We start from the raw sequence: 14,721 nt of genomic DNA on the forward strand, positions 1-14,721 counted from the left end.
ACCGGGTGAGACAGGGAGCCCGGTCTCCCTCCCCTCTTCCGCCGCAGCCAGTGCAGGAAGTGTCACAAGGGTCACCTCCGATGCGGTCTCCACCGTCGCCACCGGGATCGCCGCCAACATCATGGCCGTCGCTGCCGCCGTACTCACGACCAACCCGGGGGGCGTCGCCCCTGGAAGGGAAGGTCACACCGCCACCACCCTGCTCTCCCCGCCACTCATCACAATGCACTACAAGGTGGGCCTCCACTCCTCCTGCATAGGAGGCGGGGTGTTGCTCAACCCCGGCAGTATCTAGCCACTGTCGAAAAACTACAGGTCAGTCGCACTCCAAAAACTCAACTATGAGATCGAAAAGAAACAAAGAAAGCATACCGGGATGTAAGCGGTAGGGCTCTGAAGCCCTGACCCGCTGGCAACAGGCCCGTCGGACGAGGGCCACTCGTAGGTCGCGAACCATGCCCCCTCACCTCGATCGGGGTAGGATTCGTCCCGGCTGGCTCTGATGAGGACATCACTTCTTCATCACATACAAGCCAATGAGAGGAGGAGGTCCAACATGGGCGTCCAATTCATCTTTCTCATGGTGGAGGTCCAGTCCAACTGAAGTTGGAGCCCATATCGGGTTCTAGGACCAGTCTGTCTTAAACTGGTCACCCAGGACCAATCCGGACTCTGTTTTCGATGATACATATATGGTTGAAAAGCTAATTTGATAAGGAAGCCAATTCAAGCGGTCTCACGTAAAAAGCCCGTCGGAATCAACGGAAATCATCGAAACAATCAGCATCCAGAATCTACCAGGGTGCTGCGACACCGTCTTTTGGTCCGTTGGACCGTGTATCGTGTTTGGGCCCATTAGAGGACGCGTCCAGGGGGGTGACGCCCAAGACTCTATAAATAGCAGTCGTCACTCTCCTTAGGGTTTGGATTTTGTTTAGTTCTTAATTTCCTCGTGAAACAGACATCGTTTTGCTGCAACTGTGCCGCCAAGACTGCTTGCTGTGAACCAGGGCCCCAGTTCTTGATCTTGTTCGCCTGTGACGATTAGTCCTTTCGAATAAAGACTTGAACTCCTTCTTGTTATCATAAGCCTCGTATTTATTTGCAATTTTAGATTGCGTTTATCTCGTTCTTACTTGTGTTCTCGATTCGCTTGTAGGAAAGCCTTCTCGACGAGGTCAATCGCGTTCGCGTGGTTGATAACCAACGGAGCAGTGGTGTAACGGTTACGGGGGTCCGAATCAGTCTTGGTTTGAAGCCTAGATCGTGAACGTCGAGTCTCCATCAATCGACGCTATCATACCTTTCGGAAGATCAGGCCTTGTCTACATCAATTGGTATCAGAGCCCGTAGGAGAATTTTCATTGTACCACCAAGCTACATTGCAGAGTTATGGAACTCCTTGACAGGGATGCCTAACCTTAGCCGACTATATATTTCCACGTGTGATACCAATGAGATCCTCAACTTGAACACACTAAAGCCATTACCAAACCTGAATCTCTTCTGGATGGCAGGAAAGTTGGAGGGAGGCATGCTCCCACAAATTTTTCCTGAGAAATTAATACAGTTAAACTTGGATTGGTCTGGTCTGAAAAAGGATCCTATTAGCTCCTTCTCTCACATGTTAAATCTTGCTGATATGTGACTCTTCGGGGCATATGCTGGGGAACACCTAACATTTTGTACAGGATGGTTCCCAAGCTCAAATCTCTGCAATTAGCTGACATGGAACATCTGAATTATATTGAAATAGAGGATGGAACAATGAAGAATCTACATCTTTTGGAACTTGCCGGTTTAAGGAATCTAAAGGTTGTACCTTGGGGCATCAAGTACATTAGGACACTCGACCAAATGTATCTGACAGATATGTCAAGTGGGTTCATAGAAAGACTGCAAGGAACTGACAATCACATTGTTCAACACATACCTAACATCCATAATTTTGACTCTTCTGATTCTCAAGCAGGTAATCTCATATTCTTATTATGCAAATTACTTGATGAAATAGCTAACAAAGTTGTTATAAGCCAATAACATACATATAGGCATATAGGTTGGAGACTATTTGCACGCCTTTTTTTCTTGAACGTGCAGTAGAGCTGCGCATCTTTGCACAGCTTATAAGGCAGCTCTGAACATTTTGTTTGACTTCCTTTCTTATTTACCATAGTACTTGTATATTATTCACACAGTGTGGTAAATGCTGCCTTGTTGATATTGCAGTAAATGACGCCATTTATCTGCCATACCTTGCCAAGAAGTTTGGCCCTGGTGCAATTAAGTATGCCTCTGCAAAATGTGACTCATCTGGCTCTTGACAGTTCAGTGGGAGTTGTCTTCCAAATACATATAGTTCGAGTTTTGGGTCAGTGCCAGTCATTCGACAATATGTAGTTCATCTAGGTGTAACTGAATGAGCTAATTGCTGTTGTGCATATTACAAGGATTTCGATGGAAGCTACTGAAATGGTAAGCATGTGTATTTGTAACACACTGCGATAAAGATTTACAAAAGGCAGAATTCGCCATCTGCCTGTGTGGAGGATAAAGCATGTGTTTTCTAGTTAAAGAGACTCTGTATTTGTGAAAAATGTCCCCATAAGAGTCATCAGACAAGCAGAGCATTTCAGTGGTAACGTATATATCATGCACATGAGCAGGCCGTGCCTGAGTTTGGTGAAACATAATTTTCATTTATCATCGCTAAACAGTCAATTTGTACAGATTACGTAATGTGAATCGTTATACTTTACGAATAACCATGGCCTGAACTCAGGTCCAGAGTCCTCGTTTCGTGTGCTGTTGGAGAAACCCTGAAAAATGATGAAGATCATTTGGGTAGGAACTAGGAAGGTTTGCTTTAAAATCTTTCAGATTTTAGCTTCAACTTAGTCGTAAATGATTTTGATCCCTGACCCCTTGATATGATCTTGCCATACTACTGGGCGGCTGAAAAACATCTTGCCCTGTTCGTTTGGCTAATAAGCCATGGCTGAAAGTACTGTTGGCTGATTTGTTGTAAGAAAAAAATATTGTTCGTTGGCTAAAAAAGTATGGCTTATAAATCAAGCGAACAGGATGACAAGAGATCTGCAACTGTAATCGATTTTCAGGGATTCTAGTTTGTAGTTGTAGCCGTCCCGTGCGCCGGAAACATACATGAATATGCGTCCAGTTCACCAGCAGTGAATGTTAAATTCCATTATTAGACTAGAGGATTGCCAATAGCAGTGTGCACAATCTGTGGACATGGGGGGTGATGTAGGCACACATTGTGTGCAGTTGATTCTTTCATATATTTCAAACGAAAGCAGCGTGGACTGAATATTAGTGAGTTGAGGAAACAAGGGCCACCAAAATTTCGAGGAAGTGCGGGTGCGGCGAGTAAATTTTTAACCGAAACAGTATTTTTCTCTCACACAAACTAGCCGGCAGTACTTCTTCACGAACCAGCAACGATACGAACGAGCCAAACGAACAGGCTCCTTACGGCCCCGGTCAAAGATCAAAAGATGAAACCAACTCTCAACTTAAAAAACACTTGTTGTTTTGGACCTACAGTAGATGTCACGGTTTAAAAACACCGAGGTCAAGGGTTAATCCAACTCTGATTTTGATCTTGCAACCTTTTTCTAACAACCTAGATGGCTCTAGAAAAGTTTAGTAAGCAGGGTGGATGTCCACGTGCTGAGCATCCCTTCAGCTTACTCTGCATTCGGTTGCATTTCTTCGTTCTTTTCCGTCTTCTCCTCACCTGCTCCCCGGGGCCTTCTTCCTCCTCCTTCCTCCCTCTCTACCATCCTTGCTCCGGTGCCACCAACCGTGGAGATTAAACTCTTCGTTCCTCTCGCTCGGTTCACCCGCAGAGTAGAGCCAAGATTTACTGCACGCTGCTGTTTGGAGCAATCAGTCGAACACCTTAAGGGCACTGGACAAGGCCAGATCCTGGGCGCTCCACGCTCGGTCCATGAGTGCCCTCATGGATACCTGGATATTGGAGTCCAACCTCGTCCCTTACGAATTCGGTAGTTGGTCTGAGTACGTGAACCTTTCTTGCTAGTTAATTATTGCGCAGCCATTTCATGCTTCCTCTGTTTTAGGTTACAGGCTTATATCATTTCGTTAGGACGAGTCTTTGACTACCTATTACTCCTATAGTGTATGATCTTTGTGACAAAGTTGATGTCTTCCTATTTGTAAATACTTGCTTGTGATTATATTTTGTGTCATACAAACAAACTGTTAATAGAGTAATAGTTGGTCAAAGACTTGTCCTAGCAAAACAAAATACGCCATGTGAAATAAAAAGTAGCGAGTACCTGATATCACTTCCATTTTGAACAAATTCAATTCGATGTTTTGAGTCAAGTCCTATTCATTTTTAAATAAATAATATTCTGTTTTTGCATTTCAGGTGTTACAGAGCTGCGCGTAAATCTTGTTCAGAAATATAATTATATATATAACAAGGTGACAGTTTTTTTTCAGAAAAGTTGATCAAATATGGCAGATGCCCTCTTCGTTGTTCTCAGAAAAGTTGCTCTCTCCCTGGGGGAAGGAGCACTAGAAAAGATTGCCAAAGAGGTGGTAGAAGCAGCACCCCTCATGACAGATTTTGAGCATAGCATGAAACAAATTGAGGGCGAACTTTCGGTTCTGCAGGCCTTTATTAACCAAGTTAGTGCACAGAGAGTCAGTGACAAGGCATTTGATGCATGGTTGGACCAAGTTAGAGATGTTGCCCATGAGGTAGAAGACATCATTGATGAGTATGCGTATCTTACTGCACAAGCCGTTGATACAAGCAGCTTCTTCAAGAGAAAGTTCCACCAGATCAAGAACATTGCAGCATGGCAGAAGTTCCCTAGCCAGATCAGTCAAGTAGAAGCAAGGATTCAGAGGCTATCAGAAATGAGGAATCGATATGGTTTCTCAGTCAGTGAACTAGACAGAAATAATAATTTGCAGCTCTCCTGTCAGTTTTGTCTGTCAGATTCTGCTTACCTGATAGATAATTCTGAGATAGTGGGAAATGCTGATGAAATTGGAAAACTGACACAATGCCTACTTGAGGAGAAACAAGACTGGTCCCTAATTGCCATCCTTGGTATGGGAGGTTTAGGAAAAACTGCTATCGCAAGCACCGTCTACAAGAATCAAAAGATCATAACATCTTTTGATTGTCAAGCATGGGTTATTGTATCTCAGACTTATCAAGTCGAGGAACTACTAACAGAAATTATAAATCAGCTAATAATAGGTGAGAGAGCAAGCATGCCAAGTGGTTTCATGACCATGAGTCGCACGAGATTAGTTGAGGTAATACAAAGCTATTTGCGGGACAAAAAATACTTCATTGTCCTGGATGATGTATGGGACAAAGATGCTTGGTTATTTTTGAACTATGCATTTGTCAGAAACAGATGTGGAAGTAAAGTGCTGATAACAACCCGGAGAAAAGATGTGTCGTCTTTGGCAGTTGACAACTGTGTCATTGAACTTAAAACCCTTAACCATGCTGACTCTTGGGAACTGTTTTGTAAAAAGGCATTTCGTGCTTCAAAAGATAACATATGTCCTGAAACTATAAGGTCTTGGGCAAACAAAATTGTTGCAAAGTGTCAAGGATTGCCACTTGCCATTGTAACCATTGGAAGTATTATGTCGTACCGTGGCTTAGAGGAACAGGAGTGGGCTTTTTTCTACAACCAACTTAGCTGGCAACTAGCTAACAATCCAGAGCTCAGTTGGGTTTTTAATGTATTAAATCTGAGCTTGAATGATCTACCAAGTTATCTTAGGAGCTGCTTCCTATACTGCAGCCTCTTTCCCGAAGATTACAAGATTACAAGAAAACTTATTTCCAAGCTATGGATAGCAGAAGGTCTTGTGGAAGATAGAGGAGACGGAACAACAATGGAGGAAGTTGCTGAGTGTTACCTTATGGAGCTCACTCAACGCTCTCTTCTTCAGGTCACAGAAAGGAAAGCATGTGGAAGAGCTAGAACATTTCTGATGCATGATCTTGTGCGAGAGGTAACGGCAATCATTGCTAAAAAGGAGAAGTTCGGTATTGCACATGGTGGTGCTGGTACAACCCAATTTGCCCATGGAGCTCGCCGCTTATGCGTCCAAAGGGGTGCACAGACCTTGAATTCTTTCAGTAGCTCACGGCTCCGTTCATTCATTTTGTTTGACACTGAAGTACCATGTTCTTGGGTTCATGATACTTTATCACGTTTCAGACTACTGAGGGTCCTATGCCTAAGATTTGTCAATATTGAACAAGTGCCAGACGTGGTCACAGAACTGTATAACTTGCGTTATATAGATTTCTCATACACAAAAGTGAAGATGATACCAGCATCATTTAGAAAACTTGTTAACCTACAAGTTTTGGATCTCAGATGCACCTATGTAGAGGACTTGCCAATGGAAATAACTATGCTAACTAATTTACGGCATTTACATGTGTTTTTAGTCCATGATCTTCAATTGAGATCATTGAATTGCCTCGGTGCTACAAAAATTCCTGGTAATATTTGTCATCTAAAGAATCTACAAGCTTTGCAAGTTGTTTCAGCCAATAAAGATTTGGTTTCACAGCTGGGGAACTTACAATTACTGAGAAGTTTGGCTATTGTGGAAATGCGACAAAGCTACATTGCAGAGTTATGGAACTCACTGACAAAGATGCCTAACCTGAACAGACTACTTATTTCCATGTGCAATGTGAAGGAGACTCTTGACTTGAAAACGCTAAAGCCGTTGCCAAATCTGACGTTATTCGTCCTGTCAGGAAAGTTGGAGGGAGGCTTGCTCCCATCAATATTTTCTGTGAAATTAAAGATATTAAAATTGGACTGGTCTAGTCTGAAGAAGGATCCTGTTAGCTCTTTTTCTCAAATGTTAAATCTTGTTGATCTATTGCTCACTGGAGCATATGCTGGGGAACAGCTAACTTTTTGCACTACATGGTTCCCCAATCTCAAATCTCTGCAATTAGCTGACATGGAACATCTTAGTTGGATTGAGATGGAGGATGGAACAATGATGAATCTACATGTTTTGTTACTTGCTGGTTTAAGGAATCTAAAGGCTGTACCTGAGGGCATCAAGTACATCAGGACACTCCATGAGATGTTTCTGACAGACATGTCAAATGAGTTCATAATAAGACTGCATGGAAGTGACAATCACATTGTTCAACACATACCCAACATCAATAAGTATGACTCTTCTGATTCTCAAGCAGGTAAGTTCCATATGAAATAACTAATATAATTGTCATAGGGCGCTAAAATAGATGTAAACCAAGACAGGTCAATTAGAAAAAGAAGAGACAAAAAACATCATATAAAGGGAAACTATTTGCAAATCTTATATTAGTAAAGTAGCTCTAGAAATTGTGTTTCGCCTCTTCTCCATAGTACTAGTATTATTTACACAGCTTAACAAATGCTGATCTTTTTTGCAGTAAATAACGCCATTTATCTGCCGTGGCTCGCCAAGAAATTTGGTCCAGGTGCAATTAAGTATGCCTCTATAAACTGTGGCTCATCTGGCTCTTGATGGTTCAGTGGGAGTTGTCTGCAAAAATGCCAATGCCAGTGATTTGAAGTCTAAAGAGTGAACAATATTCAGTTGCCCCAAGCTTTGCCTGTGCATGCTTTCTTTTCTATGACACAGGGCACAGAGGTCGGAGATGGGGCAAATACCTTATTCTGGACAGACATATGGCTGCATGGGCAAAGAATTGCTGATGTTGCTCGCCATCTGTTTGCTCTAGTTTCCAAGCGCAGAGCCAACACAAGAACAGTCCTTTTTTTTAGAAAGGTGGCAAGAGCTTTGCCGGATTTTTATTAGATGATAGAAAGCGGAAACAAAATTACAAAAAAAATACAAGAACAGTCCTGGATGCTTTGAGTAACTACACATGGGTAATAGACTTGCAAGGAGATTTGACGAAGTTATTGGAGAATACCTTGCGCTTTGGGACCTTATCTCTGATTTTGCGCTGCATCCTGGAGTGGATGATGCCCATGTCTGGAAGCTCTCCTGCCTCTCCACTTCAGGCCAGTACTCAGCTAAGTCAGCCTATTTAGGTTTCTTCCAAGGATCTATCTCGTTTGGCCCATGGGAACGCATATGGAAGTCTTGGTCATCACTCGCCAGGCAAATGCCGGTTCTTCATGTGGCTTGTAATGCATAAGGGATGCTGTACAGCTGATCGGTTGTCACGAAGAGGTCTTCCCCACCCCACTAGCTGCCCTCTTTGCGATCAGGAGGAAGAGACAATTCAGCACTTGCTGCTCTCATGTGTCTTTGCCAGGCAATTTTGGTTCTCCTTCCTCCTCTCGGTGGGTCTGCAGGAGCTTGCACCGCAGACAGATGACAGGTCCTTTGATGGTTGGTAGGATAGAATAAGCCACGAGGTGGATGGGATGGTTTAGCCTGAAAAGGTCTTAACTCTATCATTATCCTAGGGGCTTGGATTATTTGGAATCATCGGAACCGCTATGTTGTTTATGGCGCATCTGCTAACTTAGCTAGAGCAATCCGTCTTGCTAAGGAGGAAATGCATCTTTGGCATCTCACCGGTGCCCGAGGTATTTCTTACCTTGTGGCTAACACTGCGGAGGAGCCATAGGTTTTTCTGGAAGCGGTGGTCATGGTCGTTGGTATTTGACAAATCCATAGGTGTGGTGGCCAAGTTTTTCGAGGGTGTGTGCGTGTGCATGCGTGGGTGTGTTGTAAGGGCTCTTACCCCCTTTCTTCTTAATATAATGATACACAACTCTCTTGTTCGAAAAAAAAAAGAGTGAACAATATGTAGGTCGTCTTGGTGTCACTGGATGAGCTAATTGTTTCTGTTTTGTACCTTGCACAAGGATTTTGTGGAACTCACCTAAGTAAATAAAGATTTGCATATGCTGAATTCACAGTATGTCTGCATGGAGGATGAAAACTCTGTTTTTTTTTTGCGAAATATGTTCATCACTAGAGTCATCTGACAAGTAGAGCATTTTTTTTTAGGGTCCAAGTAGAGCATTTCAGTGGTCACATATTATAGCTTGCGTACTGTACGTGAGTCAGGCCGCACCTGAGTGTTGAAGCAAAATTTCCATTTTACTACTCCTAAACACGTCAATTTGTACAAAATATGTACTGTAAATTGTTGTACTTACCGATTACCATTGCCTGTACTCAGATCCAGAGTCCTCCCTGTTTTCCTGTGCTGTCGGGGAGATACTGAAAAATGTTAGGAACGTCATTTGGGTAGGAAGGGTTGCTTTAGGAAATGGATACGAGTGCATCCAAACAAGCCGTTTGAGATTTTTTTCCAGGAATTGAGCTTGAACTTAGTATTGTAAAGGATTTTGATACTTGACCGGTTACCCCTCAATAGGATCCTGCCATGCTGCTGGAGTGCTGGGGAAGGTAGAAATCCCGAAAACTATCGTGCGATTCCGAGACCTGCAACTGTAATGGATTTTCAGGAATAATAGCCGGTCTGCGTGCCGGAACCCGGAAACATACATGAAGATGCATCTCAGTTCACCAGCAGGCTCGAAATAGCGTGCGACAGTGAGCCTACAGTTTCAGAATGGGCATTTTGCAAGTGACACTTTCGAATGTTTTTTTTCTTTATTAGAGAACATGCAGGAGAGCTATGTATCTTTGTATTGATAAAAAGAAACGAACGAGGCGGTGACACTTTCACGTGTTCCTGGTAGAAGCAGCAAAGACTGAATGAAATAAGAAATATCGCAAAAAGAGGGAGCACATTTTTTCATGGGCCTGTAATTGAGTTCTCATCTCAAATCCATAGACCATTTTCAGTAATCAACGAAGATCACCAAATTGTTATTCTGGTGCATGGTAAAACATCAACACATCAGTGCATTTCCCTGTATGATTCCATCAGTTGGCACTGGAAGAATCAGAAGTAGTGTAAAAGCAGACAATAGTTTCTTGTTCTATGCAAAGTCCCGTAACCTCTTCAGGTCACAGAAAGGTAACCTCGTCAGGTCACAGAAACCATGAGGGCTAATTTGGAAGCAAGGGAAGCCACACCCAGGGATGGAAAACCCCTCCATGATAAACTAAATAATTATTCAAATTATTTCCCCATAGATTTCCCACCCTGGGAAAAGTCAGGGATCCGAAGGGGATTTGAGTTTCCAAATTAGCCCTGAACTGTTATATTTTGTACCAATTACCATTGCCTGATGCTAATTTTAGTTACTGAGGTCATTGCAAAATCACCAAGCCAGAGTCCACAGAAGAGAGCAGTTTCAAAAAGTATCTTATGCATCTGAATGTTTATGAGAACTCAATTTAATAACCAGCAAACTGCAAACATGTTTTTGTGTAATTGAGGTGTGGTTGGTTTCACATCACAAGATTACAATAAAGATCAGTGTTCATGCAGTGTCCTGCACAAAAGAGCGTTTGGTTCTGTACAAGTTTGCAAGATGCGCCCATGAGAATAACTACCCACTAAGGTTACCATGTATGAGGCAGTGGAAGTGGTGCATGGCCATCTCCACAGACGGAGCGTATCTTCCAACACTGTAAGCCGGCGATTCCAGGCCACGCTGAACCCCCTCACAGAGTGCAATGTCTTCTATCTGCAGGTGAAACATATTATGTCAAGCAACAACATTGAAATGTTTTCCATAATAAAAACAACATTGAAACGTTTTCCCTAATAAAAACAACATTGAAACGTCACACTGTACAACTGGTGAAGATTATTGCAAACACATCTATGCCAAACGCATAAACCTCTTGCTCATGCTGCTGCAGGTCAATGTGAAACGACTTCATGGTTGTGTTTCCCCACATTGCGTGATATGTATCCATGTGTGGTGGATGTTACAATTTTTTTTTTTTTGTAAAAAAAGGAAATCTATAGGACCATAGTGTTAGCAATATGCTCCATAGAGAACATGATGCTATTGCCTACTGCTACCAAGGTATATATTGCTGTTGTTGTTAACCATGTTGATAGGACTATCTTTTTTCTTGAACACGCATGAGAGCTGTGTATCATTATATGGAGAATAAAATGTTGATAGGACTATCGGCTTGAGCATATACGGACTATAAATTTGAGCTTATAAGCTCACAAGTCACTACCAAGCATTAGTGTTATGGTTGTTTACCTGTACTTGCTCACTGTCTTTTAGGCTTTTCTCGATAAAACTCTGGTCATCCTGCAAGTCCAATAGGGGAAATTAACTGAGGAAAGTTTTAGGTGGGATCTTTTGATAATAATAGTCCATGTCGATACACTGGCAAGGTAAGGAAGTTTATGTAGACAAATAATTGACCAAAACATTAAGATTTTCTAACACTGACTTTTACTAGTTCACAACTTGAAACTAGCCTATTAAATTACAAGAGTCAAAGGATGCTGCTAGTTGCTATGAAAATGAATGAAGCTCTTAGAAAGCAGTTCCATTTCGTCAAGGACAAGCAAGATATGTTTGTAATAAAAAGATGCTTGTCTTCGCAATTTAAACTACTATCATGGCACACCACCCAAGATTCATGAAATACAGCATATGGTCTTGCATTCATATTATATGCAGTGGACATGATACGCAATGCAGGATCATAAGTTGGTAAATAAGGTTAAGAAAATGGACTCTACCAGTAAAGACTTGTCAAGAAAATAATCAAATACCACCTTGCACCTGGTTGAATCTAATGGGACAGCTAGATTAGTGTCCATCCAAGGTCCGTACCTGAAAATTCAGAAGTTATACACATTTTGTAAGCAACTAAGAAATAACATAAAGTGAGAGAAGTAAATATAATAGGTTCTCAATGTTGATTACCTGTTGATCATAAAGTTTGGATAAACAAAGGCATAGAGAGCTTTTGTCCCTAAGCGATCAAAGTCATCTGGTTCTGCTGGTGCACTTTCACATCTTTGAACACTAACTCTTTCATATGTCTGCGAGAAATTCGTAGATGGTACTTAATTATCCACCCTTAAAGAGAACAGCAACTGAAAATGTAAGAGAAAAAATAACGTGGTACTTTACTGTACTAGGATTAGAACTGTGTGAAGGCAATGGAAATCGATAGATTGATATGCAGCTGTCTAACACTGTGAACATGGATACAAACTGAAAAACTGGTGCCTTTGACAAAGTACAATCCAAAAATGTAGAAAAAAAATCCAAACAACTCATTTAAATATTAGCAGAGCCAAGCTCCTCAATTTGCAACAGGTCACTTCAATATATTATCAATAAAATGCCTTCCGAATAGGGATTTACGGACAATACAAGTGTTTCATAGGATTGAAGCTGCAGACCGGATGCAAGAGCCCCATGTGCATATGGAACATGATATCCACCATCTAGGTAATTGTCACAAAAGACCTGCATAAGAAATATAGAATAGTTATAACATGTTTAAGGGAAACTCATTGCATTTGAGAGACATGTAATCAAAACGTTAGCCATGAACAGTTCATCAATAATGAACCTTCCAGTTACAGTTGATAATATATTCTCGCCTGCAAATATGCGGCAGTGAAGTGTCAATTCCATTTGTACCCAACAGATCTGAAGCACTACCCAACCATTCATTTCCAACCGCATCATAAACATTATCTTCAGTGGACTCATCGTCAAATCTGACCAACACAAAAGGTCCCCAGGTAGCCACCTTGATTGGTATGAGACCAAAATCCTGTTTGCCAACAGAAGTATTAGGTAGTGTTGTTGGGTTGATGAGCACATAGGCTGGGGAAAGAACTTGGGATATACATTCTTATTGAAGCTTTTAATTCCTGATATTCTTGTAGCCTTCAGGAGGGTGCCATCCAATCCATATGTCCATCCCTAAAAAAGTTCCATTGCTAGTATCTCACACAAGATGATTGAAAAATAAACAACTAGCTAGGGAAAATTAATATGACTATCTTAGGACAACGAAGGATTATGATGTAAGCATAGAACCAAAGGACGAACTGCCTCTAGAAGTTTTTCAACAAGGAACTCACATGATAAGGGCACTGGAAGCAAGTCTTCTGACCACTTCCACATGCAAGGAGTGACGCGTGATGTCGGCACACATTGTGGAAAGCATGAAGTTTCCCATTTGCATCCCGGCATATGACAAATTCCACATTTCCCAGTCTGTTGCTTCATCTTATTAGATGATTGAAGGTTAGCAGTCTCCAACATAAATTATCATATTTACAAGCAATTTGAGGTAACAAGACTGTAAATTGTTTTTAATGTGTTATATATGTAGTAAAGGGAAGTCCCAAGAGCATTTATGCCCTAAAAAGAAGTATCAAGTGTTACGCACCAGCCACCATATTGATATCCCAGACCATATATCAACAACCAAATATTGGGCTATGAAAAAGTATTAGCAGAATTAGTTCTGTCTAGAAGAAAAAAGAATGAATAACCTGTCCTACTGCCAGTCTACAATTCCCGGGTGGCAGATCCTGGCATCAATTCATATACATGAAAAGTTTTTGCAAGTTATTCAGATACAAATTCAGTTTACCAGTAACGAATACTGAACAACTACAATGATATCCTACAAAAAAAAAACTATATTACTTTTAGTTTAAATTCTACATGACTAGATCTAAATCTCTATACCTTAAAAAAAACAGAAGGCGTAGCAAAATTCCGACTAATAGAAACTACTGAGTCATGAAAACAAGATGTAAGCACCTTCCTGTGAAGAAATCATTTGGGTTCTTCACTTGCCATATGTGACCTGGAAAATGCATTAATATTAAAGTTAAAAGGCGGCATAGTATGAGCATTCAGAGAGTAACTACGGATGCTGACAAAACTGAAACATGTGAACATGTAGATGTAGTGAACAATGATAAAATATGGGCCGATCGCAAAAATCAAATCCTACTCAGCCGTTGCAGTACTAAACCTGGAATTCAGTAAATGGTGTCTAAAGCAATGGGAGCATAAGTTCAAAATCCGATCCTCTCAGGCTCTCACTCCCATCCACTGATGGGAATGGGCCATCGACACACCTACCAAGATTCGAAGAATCACTGACAGATCACCTCCTGCCTCCTGACAGACGATCCATCTTCTGTGCAAATGGATTGTGGAAACGCAGCTCAAATCGAGACGGGGGGAAACCGAGCGTACCGACAGCCTGCCACCCGCGGAGGAAGACGCGGTCGAGCTCGAGCTGGAGGAAGCCCGGGTCGGTGTACCACCCGCTCGGCGGCGTGACCGCGGAGTCCAGCGGGACCGCCGGGTCGAACTCCGCCACGAGCCTCCGCACGTGCTCGGACGCGGGCTCGCCCGCGGCGGCGACGGCGACGGCGACGGCGCGGGGCCGCCATGCGCCTGCTCGGAGAGGCACGGTGCGGAAGGCTCTGGCGGAGTATACCGCGGCGAGCGATCGGCCAGTCGCCATCGCTGTCGCCGGCCGGCACACGAGTGAGACAGGGGAGCTGGGTCTAGGGGAGTGCGCTCCTTGCTGGAGGTGGTTAGCTAGGGCTGTTTGCTTGGGTGGCCTGCCAAGATATGGATGTTTGGTTTTCCGTTGCTGGGCCTTAGCCATTCTCCCGCTGGCCGCCGTACAGGCCTTGGCCTGGCTCCCCAGAGAACGGATTTGAGATCCGTTTTTCTGGAGAAATTTCATTATTTAACCCTGAATTCGTAAACCTCTCAGAATTTGACATCAAATTCGCAA

The 14,721-nt window shown here is 42.5% G+C and overlaps 2 protein-coding genes and 1 pseudogene across 3 annotated transcripts; 2 read left to right on the forward strand and 1 right to left on the reverse strand.

Moving 5' to 3' along the window:
• Positions 1 to 2,324, forward strand: part of LOC136521612 (disease resistance protein RPM1-like) — a 62,360-nt pseudogene extending 60,036 nt beyond the window's left edge.
• Positions 2,325 to 3,790: 1,466 nt separating this feature from the next.
• Positions 3,791 to 7,736, forward strand: LOC136522122 (disease resistance protein RPM1-like). Its single transcript, XM_066515910.1, has 3 exons — positions 3,791 to 4,044; positions 4,421 to 7,261; positions 7,484 to 7,736. The coding sequence occupies exons 2-3, from the start codon at positions 4,510 to 4,512 to the stop codon at positions 7,576 to 7,578; spliced, it is 2,847 nt and encodes a 948-aa protein (XP_066372007.1). The 5' UTR covers positions 3,791 to 4,044; positions 4,421 to 4,509; the 3' UTR covers positions 7,579 to 7,736.
• Positions 7,737 to 10,311: 2,575 nt separating this feature from the next.
• LOC136520355 (choline monooxygenase, chloroplastic-like) lies at positions 10,312 to 14,520 on the reverse strand. Of its 2 annotated transcripts, none has more exons than XM_066513827.1 (10): positions 14,169 to 14,520; positions 13,725 to 13,770; positions 13,034 to 13,169; positions 12,798 to 12,872; positions 12,514 to 12,720; positions 12,312 to 12,407; positions 11,856 to 11,974; positions 11,669 to 11,762; positions 11,178 to 11,228; positions 10,312 to 10,640 (listed from the first exon to the last, which is right to left on the reverse strand). In XM_066513827.1, exons 1-10 carry the CDS (start codon positions 14,440 to 14,442, stop codon positions 10,503 to 10,505), a joined length of 1,236 nt encoding a protein of 411 aa, XP_066369924.1. In that variant the 5' UTR covers positions 14,443 to 14,520; the 3' UTR covers positions 10,312 to 10,502. The 2 variants fall into 2 exon arrangements, with proteins under 2 accessions (XP_066369924.1, XP_066369925.1); XM_066513828.1 differs by having other exon boundaries at positions 10,504 to 10,640; positions 11,712 to 11,762.
• Between the last annotated feature and the right edge of the window lie 201 nt (positions 14,521 to 14,721).

The sequence above is a fragment of the Miscanthus floridulus genome, chromosome 18, assembly GCF_019320115.1.
Source record: "Miscanthus floridulus cultivar M001 chromosome 18, ASM1932011v1, whole genome shotgun sequence".
Taxonomy (NCBI): domain Eukaryota; kingdom Viridiplantae; phylum Streptophyta; class Magnoliopsida; order Poales; family Poaceae; genus Miscanthus; species Miscanthus floridulus.